The sequence below is a fragment of the Phaseolus vulgaris genome, chromosome 1 (assembly GCF_000499845.2).
Source record: "Phaseolus vulgaris cultivar G19833 chromosome 1, P. vulgaris v2.0, whole genome shotgun sequence".
Lineage (NCBI taxonomy): Eukaryota > Viridiplantae > Streptophyta > Magnoliopsida > Fabales > Fabaceae > Phaseolus > Phaseolus vulgaris.
In genome coordinates, this window is record NC_023759.2 from 43839113 (window position 1) to 43861068 (window position 21956).

The following is a 21956-nucleotide window of genomic DNA, read 5'->3' on the forward strand; positions in this document are numbered from 1 at the left end:
AGTTTTTATATATACATAAAAAAATAAATTACTTCCCATACATTTAAAAAAATTACTTTTACAGTTATAAAAATATACTATTATATCAATATTAGAATATATATATATATATATACACATATATATATATATATATATATATATATATAACCTTGTTTCAATCTTCTTAATTGTTCCTTAATTATACATTTAACACTATTATTTTTTGAATATCTATTTTATACACTAATCTTATGCCGAAAGACTTTATAAGAAACATTGTAAATTACTATATTTCATTTATGTTCCTTTTTTAGTGATTTACCTCTTTTAGCTTATTATGTTTTCTTTTTTTTATTTCTAATTTAAATTTCAATGTTGTTTTGATCAATAATTTAAAATAAAATTATATTATAATTCAAATTATTTACATGTTGTCTAAGTCCATCAAATAAAACATTGGTAATAATGATCATTCATTAAACTCAATGTGCATATATACATGAGACTCACTCAATATATCCATCATTAAGTATACTAATTAATTATTTACTTAATCTAATCAATTATTATTTATGATAATAAATTATCTATGCTTTTATGTATTAAAATAATTTTCAAAAACACAAAATAATGGACAATTGTTTTTATATTTATCATTAATATTTTTCTCAGAGATCCATAAAAGTATATTTAAAGATACATCATCCAACATTTCAAAACACTTAAATACACAAATGTTTCATATTTAATTACTAATAAGTTAACATTAGAACATTAAAGTTAACAAAAAATAAAAGGAAAATTTTCCAAGCCTTGTTTTTTTTTTAAATGATTTCAATAATCCAATGGTTGGTTGGACACAAAGTTTAGCTAATAAGTTTTTTTTATTAGTTGGGTTTACAAAGGTGTAATGTGGATTAGGTTGATAATAAAGATACGATCTTTGTCATACATTAGTATTAATTACTTAAAATATTGCAAAATCTGAATTAGTTCTACACAATGTAACTTTTGCACAATGCAAAATTCCACGTAGTATCGTTCAGTGTAACATATATTTATGTAATGTAACTAAATTACATTTTTTATTGATTTTCTATATCTATTATCATCTTTATTATAGGATATCTCCATTATGTAGGTCATATATAGGATGACATGAATCTTGTAAGAAAAAAAACTAACTCAGTATGCATTCAAAACTAATACATATAATTATTAATTACAACACTAATATTTATTTAATCATAAAGTTAAAATGTCTAAATTGTTAGATGTTTAGTATTGATAAAAAATGGTATTATTTCTTAAATAAAATATTCCCAACATAGTGGGAAAAAAGGAAATTAATTTTGTGAAAATAATACATCATGAGAATAATTTTATTATTAAATTATACCTTATTTTTATAAATAAAAGTTATAAAACCGCCTTATGAAACCAAAACAAATTACAACATTTTGGTTTAGATTTGATGTCATGTTTTCTTCTGTGTGGCATTATACTCAAGTTGAATAGAATCAAACTGCATGTTAATTTTATATTTTATTTTAACTATTTTTCTTCTTTAAAAAAAAACACAAATCAAATTATATTACAATCAATTGGAATTATGAAGACTGGTGTACTTTTAACACCATCATAATAATGGTTACTGTTGTTTTTATGGCTAACATTAGTGACTCTTGCCCTATTCTTAGTATAATGAATTAGATCACCATGCAAATATAAATAACGAGTGATCAATATATGTTGAATTTAATTTTTGAATTAAGTTCATAAAAGTGAAAATTAGAAGAAATTTAAAATAAAATCAGAAAATTGAAAAATGGTTTAATTTTAGAAAAAAAAAATCTGAAAACGAGGCGAAATTGACAACAAGGTGTTTATTGAAAAAAAAGAATGTATAGTGTAGGATGCATAGAGTGAGAAACATATATAAAGTAAAAAGGAAAGGAAACAATCCAATCCAATGGAAAAAGGTGAAGTTGAATTCAATATTTGAATTGGCATTTAGGATGATTAAAAATGTAGAAATGGCTCTAAACTCAATCTCAAAGACTCCTTTTTCTTTCTAAAATTAATGAAATCCATTATCGTAATCTACAACACAATTCTTCACTTTCCTTTCTCTAACCTTATGCAATTCTAATTCTCATTCTCATTATAAACTCACTATCTTACTCTCTCTACCTCCGTCATTCCTTCACTCGCCGGAACGCATCGCCGATCGACAAACCACAGCCATTCCGCTCATTCGCCACTTCGATCCTCCCGGAGCGCCGTTCCCCTGTCAGATCCGTCGTCCTTCGCTCTCGTTGTGATGCGCAAATCGTTGGAGGCCAAGCTGCATCAGCGGATTAGGAAGGTGCTTCTTCCGAATTCGTTAGCCTAGGGTTAGGGTTTCCTTCATCGTTCTCCAAAAATGTTTAAGCGAATCATGAAGGGAGGGCAGAAGAAGCCCTCCAAGACGGACCCGAGCGATCCATCCTCCTTCGGTCCGACGGCGACAGCCGCTGCTCCAGCGGTGGTTGTGCCGCCGCCTTCGGGGACCATAGAGCCGCTGCCTCTGTTCGTCGACGTGGCTGTGTCGGAGCGGCAGAACCTCTTTATCCGGAAGCTCCAGATATGCTGCCACGTGCTGGACTTCTCGGACACGCTGAAGAGCATTCGCGAGAAGGAAATCAAGAGACAGACGCTGATGGAGCTCGTGGATTTCATCCAATCGGGTTCGGGGAAGATAACGGAGACGTGCCAGGAGGAGATGATCAAAATGGTGTCGACCAATATCTTCCGGTGCCTCCCGCCGGCGTCGCACGAGAACACTGGCCAGGAAGCCACCGATCCGGAGGAGGAGGAGCCGTGCCTCGAGCCCGCGTGGCCGCACCTTCAGCTCGTCTACGAGCTTCTCCTCAGATACATCGTTTCATCTGATACTGACACAAAGGTTGCGAAACGGTACATTGATCATTCTTTTGTCCTCAAACTGCTTGATTTGTTTGACTCTGAGGACCCCCGTGAGCGTGAGTACTTAAAAACCATATTGCATCGCGTGTACGGGAAATTCATGGTTCATCGCCCCTTTATTAGGAAGGCCATTAACAACATATTTTTTCGGTTTATATATGAGACGGAGCGGCATAGCGGTATTGGGGAGCTTCTTGAGATTCTGGGGAGCATTATTAATGGCTTTGCTTTGCCGATGAAAGAAGAACACAAGCTGTTTCTATCGAGGGCGCTTCTGCCTCTGCATAAGCCCAAGCCGGTTTCGGTGTATCACCAGCAGTTGTCGTATTGCATTGCGCAGTTTGTGGAGAAGGATTTCAAGCTCGCGGATGCAGTTATTAGGGGCTTGTTGAAGTATTGGCCCGTGACTAATTGCCAGAAGGAGGTTCTCTTCCTTGGGGAACTGGAGGAGGTGCTGGAGGCCACGCAAGCTGCGGAATTCCAACGCTGCATGGTCCCTCTGTTTAGACAGGTTGCCCGCTGCCTCAATAGTTCTCACTTTCAGGTTCGTGTGGAATTGTTTTTCATCACCTTTGCTGGAGTTAATGCAAGCCTTTTTTAACATTTCCTTTATTTTGTGTAGCCGGGTTATGAATGTGCAATTTGTTCAACTGTTTCTTTGTTTACGAAGATACATCTAATCTGGGTCTGTATACGGTATAATTATAAGGGTAATACAAGGTTCAGCCCCTAGGTACTAGATTAGTAACTAAACTGTCGCATCCTTTAGGTCCTAAACTACGCTAATTTTTTAATCCATTTATTTCCCCTAGTTTTTTGATTATTCAGTTGTGGTTTTGCAATTTGCAGCTTAAGGATGTGTTGGTTGATGTGGAAAAGCCAAAATTATCTAGGAATGTAATCTATCTTAATTGACTTCCCCTAGCGTGTTGAAATAGTAAAATAGCTATTCATAAGTCAAGATCCCTTGTCAACTAAGAGATATGGACAGAATATTTACAGGCTTGGACAATTCTTATGTCATGAATTTGGGTTTGAATTAGCCCCAACTCTAGTTCAAGATGGTATATGTTAGAATTTCTAAGCGAGTAAAGGAAGGTAGATATGGTATGATAGGAGCTCAGAGGAAAATCTTAAATGACACCCTAGCCCTGAATTTTTAAGTGAAATCTACCTAGCCCTATAGTTTTCCTTATGCAATATAAATAACTGGCCTTGTAGCTTTCCTAGTGCAGGTAAAGAATACCAATCCTATAATCTCCATGCTCTAGATGTACAATTTGGGCATAGGGAGAGGGGGTGTATTCTATAGATATGGTAAAAGTATGGGTTATAAAGATTTAGGAAATCCTCATCTGATGAGATATGTTTCAGGGTTGAGTTAAGTCATAATCCAAATTCAAGAAGCGGCATATAATTTCTTACATACAGAGGTTATAAATTCATTTTTACTCTGCTTGTAAGCTTAAAGTTGAATTAGCAAAGTTAGTCAGAATTGCGGTTCAACTTATGATCATTTCCTAAATATTTACCTTATGAAACTGGTAAATGTATGCTGTATCTTTCAAGTGGTTAAAAGACTAGTTAAAGTCTGATATACTTGATTTCCCTAAACCGAAGTTTTGGGTTCAAGCCTTTTGTATATGTAAAAAGTTCTTTCAGGAGGGCTAGCCTCATGATATTGTGGATGTTTCTGACTTGAACAAGATTGATTTAATGGAGGATACCTCTAGTCCAGACCAAAAAAGTGGTTAAAACCTCAGATTAGGGGAAACAATGTGGTTAATGGCTTAGGATGTGATTGTATTAAATTTTCTGTTTAACAAATTTGTAGTAAGTTTGTGGTTTGATTTGTACATTATTTAAGAAATCTTGAGTTATATATTTGTTTTTTTTCCTTAATGTTACAATTATTGTTATTATTATTTTGGCAAGGTTCATGTTATGATGTATTAAGAATGGCAACAGAACCAAACGGTGACATTGAATTTTGATTTTTGTTTTACGGTCAATTGCATTTGGTCTTCTAATTTATTTAGTCAGGTGCAGTGTCTTTTATGATGTACAAATTGCATTTACCATGATCATTTGCAATGTGGCAATTCTTAGCCAAATCAAAGGTAACTTTGATAAAGTGATTGGCGCATGCAAGTCATTATTATGGCCTCTATTTCTTCCTCAAGAATAGGGAAATGGGGAATATTTCAATAGATCTTTTTTATGTGGGGATAAGCTGACTGGCATCACCTAATATCTTCATTTCTAGTACCTGCAATCCACATAAAATGCCTATATTTAGAAAGCCTGATATTTGGTGTTTCTGAGCTCTTAATATATGTGCTTCTAACGATTGCTGGCTTGACATACTTGGATCATAGTAAGCTACTCTACTTTCACTTCACCAAACTCATTTTTATTACTCGTTATGAACACTCATTTTCCTCACTACCACTTGGTGAGAATACTGTTAATCTGGCTACTGAAGATCCGCACCGGAGAAGGAAATTAAGTACCCAATTTACTGGAATTTTGAGCAAAAGAAATATAACAGAACTTCAATGATGAATTTGGTTCAAGCTTCATCTGCTAACACTGTTCAATCAGTGAATTACCATGACTTTCAAATTTTGGAAGAAAATAAAATTCTAAAACTTGAATCAGAATGCTGAAATTCTGAATCCTTGAGGAACAAAATTGATACACATAAAAGAAAATCTGTCGTGATTTGATTTATCAGATAATTTGTTTTAAAGCTAATTAGTCATATGTTCATATGATTTGTACGTGACTCCTAAACTGGCCTAATGCAATTTATGTTGTTAAGTCAAGGTAAAAAAATAGATAATTTGTTAAAACAGGAGGACTTTCCAATTGAGTCAATTAATGTGTATGCAAAGCATTAAACATCCTTCAACTAATCTTTTTCCTTCCTTTTCTTTGTTCTCAACAAGGTACTGCTAGTTGTAACAATTATTACAACCATGCATTTTCATTCGATTGAACATTATATGGAATTTTGAAACTATTGTCTCTTGTTTTCTTACAAATGCCTGGCTGGCATTTGGCAATGTTGTTATGGTTTAAGTTAAGTAACACTTGTTATAACTTCGATCCTCTGTTGCCCACTTAAAACTCTTTATATTTGCCAAATATATCCTCGAATTTTATTAATTACCGAAAATTCTACCAAGTTTCATAGTTTGACCAAAATGCAATTAATCAGGCCTCTGAATCATAAATTTGAGAGAAATTTTACCTAAGGGCACTTCTTTAGTCAAAGCTCCAGCAAACTCTAGCTCTGTGACCTTCTTTATTTCCTTCCTTCCTTCCCTTGTTTTCTTCTGTTTTAGTGAAATATAGCCCTTATTTACTGGAGACGAGTTGAATCAATTCCTTTGTGTTTTAGCCATAATTTGTATTATAATTCTTTTTGACTAAACTTTAGTAGGTGTCTGTTCAGAATTATTACCTTGTATATTGATCTAACCTCTTGGCTTAAAAAGTTGTGTCCTCTTTTTCACTGAGATCACTAAGCTGCAGTATTACACGTGTTTAATGTGCAGATATACTTTTAGTGCATTACATCGTGTCTGCAGTTGAAAAGCTATTGATGTAGAATGTTGTCTCTAGGAAAAGTTTCTTAATTTTACAAGTTCCTTCATCAGTGCTACATCAATCTCTTCTCTTATATACATCTTGTCCTTTCTTGTATCACTACATATCTAAACATTTTCATTTGTGCTCCTCCCGCCATTCTCTAATGCTACCTCTTTAAAACCCAATATTTTCTAATGCTGTCTGTTTAAAACCTAACATTCATTACCATATTTTATAATTGGACATATCATAGTACAATAAAACTTAGTATTTGATGCAAATAATCCTTGATGCCTTTTTCCCATGTTACTTATCCCGCTTGTATCTTGTGTGTAACATCCTCATTAATTTCACCATCATTTATATTGTAAAGCTAATGTACACCAGTGCCAAAGACTCCTCACTTTGTGAAGGTATGGAGGAAGGAAATTCTATGAAGCTTTCCTCTTGCATGTTAAAAGAAGTTGTTTACAGATTTGAGCCCATGACCAATTGGTCTCCAAGGTACAACTTTACTGTTGTGCTAGCGCTCGGCCTCCTCATTTGTACTACAGATCCAAAATATTTAAAACAGAAACATTTGGTCTGCCTCAAAAGTTCAAGCTTAATGTTAATTACTTTCCTTGATTTCTCAATCAAGATTGTATAATCTGCACAAAGCATACAATTAGGATGATCTTTCGCATTTCTATGAATATTGTCAAGGAGAAAGAATTTGATTTAACAGCATTTCTATGGATATGTCTTTCATGCAATTTGGTATTACAGCTTGACAATGATCGAAGTTTCACTGAAAGCTATAAGAAAACCGTGGGGGTGTTTATTATTATAAACTTCGTTTTAGTTCCCTTCAATGCACTTATTTCATTCTTGGATGTAAAACTTGGGCGTTACTTTGTAAAACTGAGGACAGGGAAGGAGGAGTGACACAATTCTTCTGTTTCAAGATTCCAAGCACCATCTGTTTGTGGTCAAGATTCCAAATGCGATCTTGGTCACTAATGATAATTTGAGCTTAAGCTAATGAGAAGAGGAAGACTTGAATGTTAACAGGGTCTTGACCACGATCATCTAGTGGTTGTGGAAAGTACAATACTGTACGTTTGCCAGGATGTGGGTTTCTTACCTTAAGAATATTTAAGGTGATCTTGAAATAATTCTTCCTTTAAGGGGCTATCGTTGTGGTCTTTTGTCATTACAGGATCCAGGATGTCTTCAGGTTCATTTTTATTTTATTTTATATTTGTTTGATTTGATTCTGTGATCATCTCTTACAAATCTTATCTTTGAAGTCATAATCCAAATACGGAAGGAAGAATCCTGATTGCTTGGAATCTTTTTCGTTTTCTTTTTTATAATTCTTGGTCTATTGATGCGTTTAGCTTTATATAATCCTTCAGAACTCTATGCTTAAGCATATCTTGCAATGCAGGTTGCAGAACGAACTCTCTTTTTGTGGAATAATGAGCACATTGTCAGCTTAATTGCCCAAAACAGGACTGTAGTATTACCCATATTATTTGAAGCTTTGGAGAAAAATATCCAGAGTCATTGGAACCAGGCTGTTCACGGGCTGACCGTGAACGTTCAGAAAATGTTCCTAGAAATGGATGCAGAATTATTTGAAGAGTGTCAGAGACAGTATGCAGAGAGGCAGGCTAAAGCAAAAGATTTAGAAGAGCAGCGGGAATTGAATTGGAAAAGACTGGCAGATGCAGCTGCACAGAATGGGGTGGATATGGTCACAGCTTAGTCAAATTACTTTTCTGCCGTAACTGGGACTGTGAATTGGATCGGTGAAGGATTATATGTGCTCCTCGCCATTTTGGTGCCATTATTTATTGGTTTCTTTCTTTCCCACTTAATTTCTTTTCCCTCTCTATTTTCTTAGTTGGATGATCAGCAAGTTGAAGAAAGCAGTGATTAATGTAACTTAAAAGTGCAGTTGGATAATCAGTTAGACGTTGTTAGCAATGTCTGCAGATTAAGAATGTTTAATGAAATACTTTCTTGTATTTTTTTTTTCACTTACAGAGAGAAATACGGATAATTTTTTTCCTTCTGGAAACAGATTCTAGTGCCCTTTGTGTTTATGGCACAATAAGTAGGGTACCTAATTTGGGGAATTTTATAGTAAAACTAGGGCAGGTTTGGTTTGGCATTAAGTTTTGTGAGGAGCAGGTATGAGGCAGTTCATATAAAAGGGCTGGTGATTTAGTCATACAATAGCTTTTCCTGTTGTTAATTTAGAACGCCCATCACCACCTCAGTTTAATTGATATTGATTTTTTTTTTCTGGGGAGTTGATTTTCCTTTTGATGTAACTATTGATAGTTTCTCTTTGAAGCTGATATTCTTGTTTTAGATTGATATTTTATCCCTATTTTTCTCATGGGTTTGTGCTACAAAATTCTCTTAATCTTAAGAACTTGATTCCTGCACATTATTGCTTCAATTGTTCTCAGGGCTGGCCTACTCCAAAGTTGCACTCAAGGAAGAAATGGTTCTCCTAAAATCACATAAATAGCTCTATATGTTAACCTATTTACACGAGTTTTTTGTTTTACTTTTTTGATAAAAAAAAATGAGGAATCGGGCTAAATATGCTATTTTATAAATCTTTATAGGAAAGGAAAATTTAATTGAAGAAACTTCAATCTTTTATTTTGTTATTTTTATAGTTAAAATATTTTAAAACAAAAGGATACAAAATAGCAAATAGTTTTATTTTCAGTTAAAAGTATTTAGTAAAAACCACAATTTATAAGATTAAAAGGGTCGAATAAAACATTTTTTAAAATTTATAAGTGTGGATGACTGATATATACTAACAAATGCGTTTCTAAGTATTTTCTACAGTCAGACTTCAGACAAATGATTAAGTGGTGGATTATGTGTTATGTTTGAGTTTAGAATTAAGTTCAGCATTCGAACCTTAGAATAATAAATAAATTAGCAACGCAATTCTTAGTATTTTATTATGCACAGTTTAATTTTAAATTTAATTATATAGATAACTAAATTATAATAATCCATTTATCACCACGGTTTAAAGTGAAAATAGAAACGATTAAACTGATATAAATTTATTTTACTTTTGGTGAGTTATTATTGATATATAGATAAAAATTCAATGTTATGTTCATATGTATATATAAAATTACATTTTCTTATTTTAGAAACTAATTTATTGATTAATTTAATTTTTTTTTTTGTGCATAAAATGTTATGAAAAAAAGAATTATGAAAAAATATTTTCGTTTAAGACTGGTCATCCGAAAATCTATAGTTCATTAATAAAAAAATTGTAAATAATAATTTTCTCAATAAACATAACCTAATTTAGTGAATAAGTTTATTAACGTAAAGGCTATGACGAGTTGTTTGGTTGTTTTAAGATTTAAATAGATAGAATTGAAAATCTGTGTGTGGTGGTCTAGTTTATCAGATGACGTGTGTGTGTTAAGAGTGTATCAGAAGAGAAGAGAAGAGAAGAGGAGGAAGAGAACAAAGAAGAAAGTGGTGTGGCGTGGAAATGTCGAAGAAAGGAGGAAGTGGCGCTTCGTTTCAGAAGGACGTGCCATGGCGAGCGTCTTCTTCTACTGTCAAACCCATCCCCAAAATTCACCACTCTCCACTTCTTCGCGTTTCCCAAACACCCGTTACCGATTACGCCGTCTCCGTCATGAGGGTCTCTCTCTCTCTCTCTCTCCCTGTTTTTCACTTCTCATCATTGCGTTTCAATAACCCTTTATTAATATTTTTGGGGAATTGCTGGGGTTTCTCAGCATCCAGACCCTATAGGGAGTGGATTGGGTGACGATGCCATAGTGGAAGCAGCTGGTCCTGACTGCCTCGTACCTGGCCAGAAAATGCCCATCCAATTACTTGGCCTTCAGGTTCTCTTCTTTCTCTTCTCCCTCTTCGCCTTTTCTAATCTTCTTAGTTATGCCTAATCAGCTGTTTTTTCGCCTCTTTTCACATCCAATTCTTTCCTTTTTAACCTTACTGATGGCTTTTTGCCGGATTTCCAATCACTCCTTTTATATAGAACTCTCCAAAAAGCAATTGATATAACAATGTTTCCATATAGCTCAACTCAACACATGAATGATGAGTCCTCTATGTAATTCAATTTTGCATTGTCCACTGTTAATTCATATTATACTAGGGGATTGAAAACAGGCAAATCTATTTTTGTTTTGAATACCCAATGAATATATTTCTTAACTTTGGTCACCTAGTAAGTTAAGCATTGTAGTTCAAGTCCTTTTTGTTATCCATGTTAAAATACTAGTTATATAAGTTGGATTGTTAGAAATTATATACGTTAACTCCTTTTGTTACTGACAGATGAAAACGTATAACGATGTTATGAGAAAAAAAATATAAAACTATCTCATGAATCAATTAGAAAAGTCAACATAGTAGTAGAGAAGAAATATAAATATTGTTTTTCAGATAAAAATAAATAAATTTATTAGGTACTCAAAATAAAGATCATTCATATCTTAATAAGCTGAAACTTACTTGAGCCTAAAAAAATATGTGAATTCAACATCTGGTTTTTGATTGATGGGTAATTCTAGAAAATGCTTGAGCAAGCTTCATGCTTCTATTGGGAAAACAACGAGAAGGACTGATGGATTCTAGCGCGTTGCCTAGATTGACTGTTAATATATTGATTATTAACATTTGGGGGATATGTTCAGTAAGTACTTTGGCTCCAAAATCTCAATCATTGTATATCTTCCTTCTATCAAAATAGCCACACAGTTAATGCTATTCTTTGAGTTTTTGAACTCGTTACTCTTTGATTTGGTTGTTTTCTTAATGTCATGGGGGAGTTTGACTGTTGTTTACACGGTGCTGAACTCATGAGCTACAATCACAATACTAATTAGATTGATGCATACGCCTCAGAACTTTGAAATACAGTTTACAAATATAACCATTTGTCCTCTCAAGTCCTCTATGTTGTTTGCTCCACAAATGGCATATTATTCTACATTATACATCTTAGTTTTTCTTTTCATGTCTTCAATTTTGTTATGATATATTGATCCTTACCTTTTATGTTTGAAAAAGTTTCCTAACATGACAATTCATCTTATAATTCTTACTGCATTGTATTTTGATTTCTTGTCATTCGAAGGTTCTTCACTAGTAACACAAAGAACTGGCAAGGATACTTCTGTTTCAAATCTGTCTATGAAACCAGAATGCTTCTCTTCCATTTCTTCCAAAATAACCAATTTTCTGAGCATCAGTGGAAAAATTGTGTTATCAGTTTAGTTTCCCCCGTTTAGTTTCTATTTTAAATCTTCTCTAGTATTTCTTTTTCTTTTGGGGTAATGCTCTTTAGCAAAGAGTTGCAGTTCTAACTTTTTCCTTCTTGTTTGGACAGGTCTGGCCAATCCATGTGGACCTGAAGTTTTTGGAACCAGTTGGGCGAGAACTTAAGATGCTTGGAAAGGTGAAGTCTTTTTACTTTTTTCATGCTTGCAAAGGAAACAATTGGTCCTTCCGGACGTTAATGTTAACGAGCAGCTTGCATTTGATATTTTGATGAAATGAGAAATATTTCGTATAGATTTAGTTGCATATTTCTTAATTGATATGTTGCATTCAAATAGCAAATAGGAAAATATATGGGGCCTTGTAATTCTGAAAGTTGAAATTATATTGATTTGCCTTGCATCATGTAGGATTTAGAGGGAGAGAAAAATGGGATGTTAAAGTGGGTATTTGCTTTCTTATTCATTATATCCATATATGTAAATTGTTAAAGTGGGTACTATTTCTGGAAAATTTGGCTATATGTCCTCTTTTTCTCTTGAAAAAATGTTCAAGAACTAGTTAAAATTGAATATATGTAAATAAAAGTCTACAACAAAAAAGTCTTGTTCTACTAGGCAATGGTGACCTGCTAGGTAACGAGGGTGGGCAATTACAGTTCTTCATTTCTTTATTTATCCAAAATTGCAAGAAAATATACTAAGAATGTGTAGAATCATATATTTACATTGAGTTTGCTGACCATATGATGTCATTTGGTTTGGTTAAAGACCAAAGTTTCTGATATGTTATTTACTTGAGATCCTTCTAGTCCTTAATCTCCTTATCTTAACCAGATTAACGACCATATATTCTTCTGTCTAGTGCCTTTCTTTATGCAAACTACCTTACTTTACATTGTCATGTTTGCCTAAATTTATTTGGTTGCTAATTTATAATTTGTCTGTTTATGGTTTGATTTCCGAGGTGATATGTCCAGGTGAGACATGCAATTATAAATATGCGATGAGGTGATATGATTGACGTAGTTGTTTTTATGCATGCAGTTCATGGATGATGCCGTTGAACTAATGAACAAATCATTCATCGAGCGTTGATTATACGTGCGTTGATTATACGTGCGTTGCGAAGAGATGAAATAGTTGCAATTTGAATTTTTGTAAGAAATGAGAAATATAGACAACAAGCAGAGTGACTGTAAAATTTGGCTGATTTTGTATGTAAAAGAGAATTGCAGTGAGATATTTTTGTTCGGTGATTATTCCCAGCCTATTAATGCCAATTAGAAACTATTTCTCCCCTTTCCGTTTGCATTGGTGATGATGGAATTGCAAAATTTTGGCAGCAATTTAGCTGCAAAGGATGTGAAATAAGCAAATGAAAAGTACGAAAGGTGAAGGAGAATGAATATGTACAGTCTTAATTTAGCCTGATCCATGGATAGACTTAAGGAGCAGGCAGTTTTGATTCCAGTGAAAAGAGAAATGAAAGAGCGTGCGTGACATGGTTGGTTAGTTTTGCTATAGAATAACTGTCAAGAGTATGGTGGAAGACAACAAGAGAAGAAAAAGAGACGGTAGATCGAATGGTGCGGTGGTGGACATTTCGTCGGTGTATACCATGCCGGACTCCGTAGACTCATCACCAGGTCCTCTGCTCCACATTCCGAGGTTGTTGTCCCTGTTGATGATGATGAGGAGAGGCCAAATTGAATCACAAATAGATAACACAAATAAACAAGAATTTGATAACATAGAGAGATAGAGATGCATTGATTGATACCTGGCATTTCCAAGAACACCGGAAGACATGGTGAGAAGAGAGATACGATCGGCGGACTTAGGTTCAACGCTGTAGGCCTTCTCGTACTTAACCTCGAGTCCTTCGCCAGACGCAACAAAGAAGGCACCGTTCAGTAAAATGTCACCCTCCGACCTCCAGTTCCAGCCCTTCCACTTCGACTGTTGGGTCTCCACTCGTTTGGTAACCTCCTTGGCGAAGGGGTTTTGGGGTGCCATGTACCGGTTCCCCTGGCTGTTGATGGTGGGTTCGCCGCTTCCCCCGATGGCGTACATCTCCCACTCGGTGAAGTCGTTGTTGACGACGTGGATGTAGCCCCTCCGGCAGCGAGGCATTCTCTGGACCAGCTTCTCCCCGAAGTGGTTGAAGGCGATGGTTACCTGCATGCCGGAGTCTGGGAGGTAGTCGTCGCTGTGGCCCAGGAGCATGACCTCGTTGTGGTGGGATAGGTAGTTGTTCGAGATGGTTATCCCCGTCGACCCCATCACGGCGTCTATCAGCCCGTCCTTGCACCGCGACAGCGTGCAGTGGTCGATCCATATGTCCTTCGACCCGAATATCGATATTCCATCCCCGTCCGATTCTGTCCGGAATCCGTAGTGCTCCGGGCTTGACCGAACGTTCGTGTTCCCTGCATAACCCAACCCGCTTTATCTTTTTCTTAACTCTATTTTTAAACTATCATCCTCATTAGATGTAGGAATCTAACTATGTATATAATCCAGGAAGCAACCCCTGCTACTACAAATGAGTCCCTACCAACCAATCAGTGTTGTGCAAAAATTGGTTTCTCATCCCATGAAAAATATAAAAGAATTGATTTCAATATTTACTAAAACCACTACTTTTTTAAAGCTTGTCCAAATATAAAGCAAACCAATCTTGAAATACTTTATAACTTTATACAAACACCCTCCACAAAACAAACAAACGCGGCTTTATCTATTTATCAAGCCACAACGACTTGGTCACTGAGATGGGGATTCGATTGGATTAAACCAAGAATGTCCCTCCCTACTGGAAGAAGAAAGAGAAAACATTTCATTTTTCACAACCTTCCAATTTGGTGTCCTTATAATTGTAGTTACTCATTCAATCCAAAATGTATTGTTATGTTGAGGAAAACAACAGACCTGAGGGATGACAATGATGGATGTGAATGTTGTGTATGATGACATTGCTTATATACTGCAGAGTAATGCAGCCTCCTCCCACGATGTGCACATCAGCACCGCGTCCATCAATGGTCTTGTAGCTGTTAAAAATCAGCTCCTGGGACAGCTTAATCATCATGTTACTGGGGAAGACGATCCACAGTGGCTCGTTCTGTATCACAGCGTATCTCAGCGTCCCAGGTTTTGGGTTCACAGGGTCCTTGTCAGAGGAATCAGTGACCACGTAAAACTCACCACCTTTCCCTCCCTTTGCATACTGACCAAACCCAATGACGCAGTCGGCTAGCCTCTGCCGGTTGTTGGGCCAATCTGGGTCACATTTCCAACAATCATCAATGGGGTTCCCCGTCAGGCACGAAGACTCGTCTCTCTCTGACACCGATAACATTTCCCTTCTTGCCATTGAAGCATTAACCTTCCTACGCAACAACCAAAAAAAGGGTCAATACTCAACACTCAATACAAACTACAACTGTAACGGAACGTGACCCTTTTTCCAGATCTACACTATATTTAAGTAATATTGTACTAACTAACCACATTATTGAGTTCAACTACGATGATGAGCATGGTATGTAGTATACAGTGTGTATATAGTATGAATGTATGTACCTATGAACTTCGTGGGCAACAGCTTCGGGGTCTGGATGTGCCCCTGGAAGAGTTAGGTTAAGCATTGCTGTTCCAAGTGGTGAAAAGGAACTCAGAAGTGAGAGTAGGAAAATGCAGGTTGTCTGGAGCATTGTTGATGAAGAATGGGGTTGTTGCTTTTTGTTGCGCAATGCTCTGAGTCTGAGTCTGAGTCCCTCTGGGCGTTGCTAATTACTGTAGCATGGGAAGTTGTCCAAAAGTGTTGGCTAGTGTTGGGTTAGGCGAATTAATAAGCAGGGAAAGTGAGTGACCGCAATGATAACTAACTAACGAGGTTAAGTGGGAACAGAAGCAGGGTATAAACAAACTTTTGTGTATAACTATAATAATTATACGTGGTGAGAGGTAATTAAGGTATGGTAGTATTTTACCATGTTCGGTGGTGCTGAAAAATAATGATTGTAGAGAGGTTCTTTTGATTAATTTATTGATGGAAAAAGGCAAAAAAGGGAGCAGTGAGTGAGAGAAGTAGAAGAAAGGGTGGCGCATTGTCAAGGAATCACTCTGCTCTCGAGGAAATGGTCTCTTCATTTGTTTTGCGGGACAGGGTAGCCACAGACACTGTCACTGTTCCAAACAAACTTATCATCAATATTACTCCTATCACCATATCCACAAGGCCAAAACATAAACACAAAAGACATTTTCCTTTTTCTTTTTTCATAACAAGGTTTTTCGTTTGAGAATTTTATGAATATACTACTACTACTACTGGATTTTGCTGTTAATTCTGAGCGGAAATGAGGTGATGAATGCATGGAAGAAGATGAAGTAGGCTTTTGACTTTTGGACCTATACCTACGTATGAGCAGCACAGGTTACGAGATTTTGGCATGGTTGAAAGCTCAAGCATCCATGTAACAAGGCGCTGATTTTGAATGCAGACACAAATACAAACTTATTAATAATTCTGCTTCTGTTACTTTTCAACTTATCTATTCACCTATTATCTTAAATCACCAATATTTTAGTGTTCTGCAAATATTTCTTAATTCATAGTTAAAGATTCATTTCTTTTGAGATATCAAAATTAGCGAAGACTGCTTTTTCTCCCCAGACAAAATGTTGTCAGGTTTAAATTTTAACTACTTATTTATCCTTTAAGTTGTTTTATTTTTTTATATTGAAAATGATTTCCTATAAACTTCAAAAAAAATTAAAGCAATACGTGTTAAAACATCATTTCTAATGCAGTGGTTATAGTTATGATATTAATTTTAATACTAGGATTCCAGAATGAAGAATATTTAATTATAACAAATAAATTACTTTTTAAATTTGTAACAAATGAAAAAAAAATACATATACAAAATTATAAAGGTACAAGTCTTATAAGAATGTAAAACGATTAAACATATTTAAACTAAACTAAAATCTTATCAAAGGATCTTAATATTTATGCATGTTCTAAGATTAAAAGTTATAAAAGTATTTGCATGCAACCAAATATGTTAAGAAAATATTTTTTTTTTGGATCAGTATGTTTACCCATCTCTCACTTAAATTGGTGGACAACTTCAAGTCTTGACGGTCAAGTTCACCACACTCTCGGTATGCAAACAACTAATTGCATCTTACATCGTCCATGACCCTCCTCAACATAAAACAGGAAAAGAGGACTCTTGCGGACTTTCATGGAAAGGTTCAGTAAGGTTTGTCTGAGTATCATAAATCTCATGTCATAAATCTCATACCAATATACACTATTTACACAAAGTACTTACTTGATTGTCAGAATACTTTTTTCAGGTCATCTCTGATCGAGCATCAAGATTTGTGGAAGAAGACTCAAAGAAATAAATTGAAAGACCACCAACACATCAATAATTGTACAACCATTTTTATGTACTATCTAAACTCTTTTAACTTATAGATACAAATTGATTTGAACTAAGTATAGTGAAATATCCCACAAGCACATATTAAATTTAGTTTGAGTATGCTAAAAAAATGAAGGGGTGTCCTATGACATGGAATTATATGGGGTCCTCATGGGCAAGTAAACCTTTTTATGTTTCAAGACAAGTGTTGGACATGTCAACCTTTTATGCAATAAGTTCTTGAGTGAAAAATAACAAAAGTAATGCCCAAATTCGGGTGATTTATGCAATAGAAAATTATACTTAAAAAAGAGTAGTTTATAACAGTGTGATGTGATATATTATAATTCTAAAATTATTTTATTTTAATAAAAATATATCTCTTCAATTACAATTTGCTACAAGATTATCAACATTAATACTCTTATATAATATTAATCTTCCAAACTCGTGTAGTATTATGAACATTTTTACAATGATTTTCCCCTGGTTATGATTATATTTGTGAATAAATCCCACCCTAAAATACCCATGATTGAACCTCTCTAAATTATATAAGCCAAACTCAACATTTTCTTACAAATCCACTATAATCTATCCTCATTAACAGTAAATCAAGCAATTCGAACAACTAAGACTTAATGAAGCCAAAACTACTAATATTATAACATATCTTTGATCTGCTAATTCTATTATTGTGGGGCACATCAAACATGAACAGTGCAATTCAAATTTTACATAAACTCTTTTTTTAAACCATAAAAATTGAAAATTTGTAAACGTATTAATGATTTTTTTTAAAAGAATTTAACTTTTTGCATCAATTGGGCTAACTCCTTTCGCTCCCCATTGCCGTGCTTAAGCCGCAATAGAATCATTAGCATTATTAATGCATGCTAGTTGCTTTCTATTAATCTTTAGTTTAGTTTAATCAAACAAGGAAACTATATTAAATAATTTTTCTTAAACGGATTGGTGTGGAGAAAAAAAAAATAGTGTATATACAAATCTACTGTAACGTAGACAGTAGATTTGTTGTTGTTAAAATCTTAGTAAATAATTTTAAATATCAATTTAAAAATAATTTATAATTTTTTTAGTTTATAAAATAATATTTAACTTAATTAATACAGTAATTAATTGTCTTTTATTTTTAAAATTATTTATTTAATAATTTTTTCTTGTATAAGTGAAGATACACATAATGAGGAACCTATAGTAAAAAAAGATGACAAAAAAAAAATTACAACACAACACATTCTAGAAATTAATAACAAAATACAACAGTGAAAAAATAAAATAAAAAAATTATTGGGTAACTGTACATTAGATGTGTTGATTAATTTTGCCACTTTTCTTCTTCTAATATCTCAAGGTTATTATGCTATTGGAGTTGCCATTTAATAAGTCTAATATAACAATATAAATGGATAATTGATGAGTTAAAAGTGTTGTATATTGAAATGAAGTTGTGAAAGTATGAATTTCCATGAACTTGGTATAAATTATGGAAATGTTGATGACATGGAGTCAGTGTTAGTGTATACATATAATATCTATTCAACCTTTTCTTTTCATGGACATACTGTGGCCCCAACACTAAAGAAAAAGGTCATAATGTGCCACAAAAGAAAATTGTATTTGTAAGTTGTATCTATATAATATACGAACTACACACTAATCATACACTTGTTTCATAAAGCGTTGTCTAATTATTTATATTATCTGACAAAACCTTTATAAACTGTTGTAGTTTTGAAGGAAATATGAAATGGGTTTTATTCAACGTTGCATGTTTTTGCAAGAGCATTATGGCGCCGGAAAATCTATTGAAAGTAAAATAAATATGTGCTGCATATTCCATTCACATATATATATATATATATATTCTTTTCGTCTCTGTGTAAAGCAAAAGAAACATCTCTTATCTGCAAGAGAGAGTTTCTTTATTTTTATATTATTTTTTTGCGACACTTTGCTACCCTCTTTAAATGTGGGCCATCCTCATTACTAAATTTCAAAATGGATGTGTTTTGGTTTTGACAATTAGGTAACTCAATTTACGTTATTGTGACGTGTAGATAATAAAATCAAAGATTTTGAGGAAATCCTTTTTTTTTTTCATCTTCATGTACACGCCATTCTATTTTTCTTAGCACATGTTTTTTTGCAGAAGTTTTGTTAGAAGTGGGTTTATTAGAAACAAAAAATGATTCATTCAGATTTGCCGAACTCTGATTTGTGGTACTTTTAGGATTTCGTCCAGCTCCATTTATTTTCAAGAGTATCATTCAAAGAGATTCATTCCATCATGGACCTCACTTTATTAATGTTGAGGACCAGAACAACACAGTAACAAGGAATGCTGTAATAGTATAGAATAGAAAAATAAAATGTAATAATGTGTTTATTCACGCCAAAAGAAGAGCGTGGTTCGTGTTTCTCTACTATGCAGCGCGAGTGTGAGTGTAGAATACTGTACTTTATATAAAAGGAAGAATCCATTTTAGATTTTAGGGTTTTGTTAATGTTAAAAATTTATTTTGATGCACTTTACACACAAGTTATTAGAATCGATTTTTTAAACTATTGTTTTTGTTGAAAATAGTTTTTTATGCACCTTATACATAAAATATAATCGATTTTAATTTTTTTTTTCATGTTGGAAAATGTTATACACAGCATAAAATTAAAAAAAAAACGCAGCATAAAATCAATCTTTTTAGTTTATTTTTTTTTACTTCTTCAGTGTTATTTAAAATTTATATTTATTTAAGATTTTAAAAATTTATATATTTCAAATTTTTATTTAAGTAGGACATAAAGAATAAATTTGTAATTTTAATTTTTATTAATTAAAAAAATTCAATAACACTAATTACATCATTCACAAACTTATTTTAATAAAAAATATTAAAAAAACTCATGTTTTTCATTTAAATAATTATTCAACAAAATAATTTAATTATCTTAAATCTACACAAATATTCACCATATTTTTGTTATCTAAAGACAAAAATAAATTTATAATCTTTCAAATCTTTAAAAAAAATTAAAATTTTCTCACAAATCACATCAGTCAAAACTTTTCTCAAATCCTCAAATATTTTCATCCTAATCCTAATCCAAATACATGAGTCAATATTCTCTGTAATGAATTATCCCGATGACTTTTACACATGTAATTTTCAACGTGAGTTCTCACTCTTGGTTTGAATTAGGGAGCCACTAAGGAATATACAGGACTTGGTTGTTGATGAACAAGATACTGACATTTGAAGCAAAGTTTATTGGTACTAAAACTCATAATTATATCCTACATTTTGTCTATCACGTTCATATAATTATCACTAATAACTACTTATAGGTTGACCCATTACTATCTAAATGATAATTTGTAAAAAAGAAAGAAAAAGAAGAAGAGTTACTGGTATGATAAAAAAGTTATTAAAAATAATGAGAAAATGTTAAATAAATTATATGATTATATAAAATTTACCGTAAATATGATAATAATTGGAGTGAGCTTTGGCGAACATGCAAAACACTGCTACACACTGCCACAATTTATGTGCACCTTTTGACTTTTTTATAATCATGTGGGCTCCACTATATGTAAAATCACGTGGGGTCCACTATATGTTAGACAGTGTATAATGCTGATCCCCAATTTGAGGTAAGTGGTCCGCATTTTAACGGCTGGAATTTCGTCCGGACTAATCCATATCATATTCCAGTTAAGGTAAAATCTATTTTAAATACATATTTTTTTCTTAATTCATTAAAAAAATTATAAAAATAAATTTGTTATAAATGTTTGAGTTTTTGAAACAATATTTTTATTTGATGATTGATTTTAATAATATCGTCATTTGAGATTGAAAGATTGACCTTGTCTCAAAAATTAGAATATGAGAATTGAAATGAGTTTTTAGAGATAATAATAATATCTTGGATGTGTTATTGACTCTAATATCAATGATTTCATAAAGAAAGCTGTGTTTATTAATTCGGATTTTAATTTGGATTGGAAATTAATGAAAACGTTATGGATATAAAATAGGATTCTAGTTGTAAAATTTTTATTTATAATAAGGCTGGAGTAATGTGGGCCTTGGTGTTGTGGTGATTTTTTTATGTCCAACAAGAGAGGCGAGGACATGTTGGACTGTTTCTTTCTATCTCCACATGTTTTTCTTTCACCTTCAGAAATTTTTGGTATTTAAAAAATCTTTTTTAGTAATATTTTGGATTATGTAATTTTAATCTAAATTTTTTTTTAAAATTTGTAATTAGTTTTCATAATATAGAAGCCTTTTTCAGATGCATGATTAGTTTCAGATTACATAATCCAAAAGTTTTTTTAATATGAGATTAGTTTCTGGATTATGTAATCCATATGTATTTTTTCAAATGTATGTCTGGATTAAATAATCTGGAAACTACTCTCAAATCCAGACTTTTAGATTATATAATCCGAAATACTATTTTTTAAAATTATATTTTAAATTAAATAATTCATAAACTATTTCTAAATCTGAAATTACTTTATGGATTATATAATCTAAAATATAAAGATGATATAAAAACGTATTTTCATGTTTTATATAGGGTGGTAAAATGGAGTGTTAGAAGAAGATATGGATGATGTAGAAAGAAACAGATG

The 21956-nt window shown here is 33.2% G+C and overlaps 3 protein-coding genes across 3 annotated transcripts; 2 read left to right on the top strand and 1 right to left on the bottom strand.

Annotated features, from left to right (window-relative positions):
* Positions 1-1895: 1895 nt before the first annotated feature.
* Positions 1896-8614, top strand: LOC137814483 (serine/threonine protein phosphatase 2A 57 kDa regulatory subunit B' beta isoform-like). Its single transcript, XM_068617257.1, has 2 exons — positions 1896-3493; positions 7979-8614. The coding sequence occupies exons 1-2, from the start codon at positions 2408-2410 to the stop codon at positions 8297-8299; spliced, it is 1407 nt and encodes a 468-aa protein (XP_068473358.1). The 5' UTR covers positions 1896-2407; the 3' UTR covers positions 8300-8614.
* Positions 8615-9929: 1315 nt separating this feature from the next.
* LOC137814485 (uncharacterized) lies at positions 9930-13144 on the top strand. Its single transcript, XM_068617259.1, has 4 exons — positions 9930-10237; positions 10335-10445; positions 11954-12022; positions 12891-13144. The coding sequence occupies exons 1-4, from the start codon at positions 10082-10084 to the stop codon at positions 12939-12941; spliced, it is 387 nt and encodes a 128-aa protein (XP_068473360.1). The 5' UTR covers positions 9930-10081; the 3' UTR covers positions 12942-13144.
* Positions 13145-13254: 110 nt separating this feature from the next.
* LOC137814484 (probable pectate lyase 12) lies at positions 13255-15796 on the bottom strand. Its single transcript, XM_068617258.1, has 4 exons — positions 15432-15796; positions 14778-15238; positions 13627-14275; positions 13255-13524 (listed from the first exon to the last, which is right to left on the bottom strand). The coding sequence occupies exons 1-4, from the start codon at positions 15560-15562 to the stop codon at positions 13365-13367; spliced, it is 1401 nt and encodes a 466-aa protein (XP_068473359.1). The 5' UTR covers positions 15563-15796; the 3' UTR covers positions 13255-13364.
* Positions 15797-21956: the final 6160 nt, after the last annotated feature.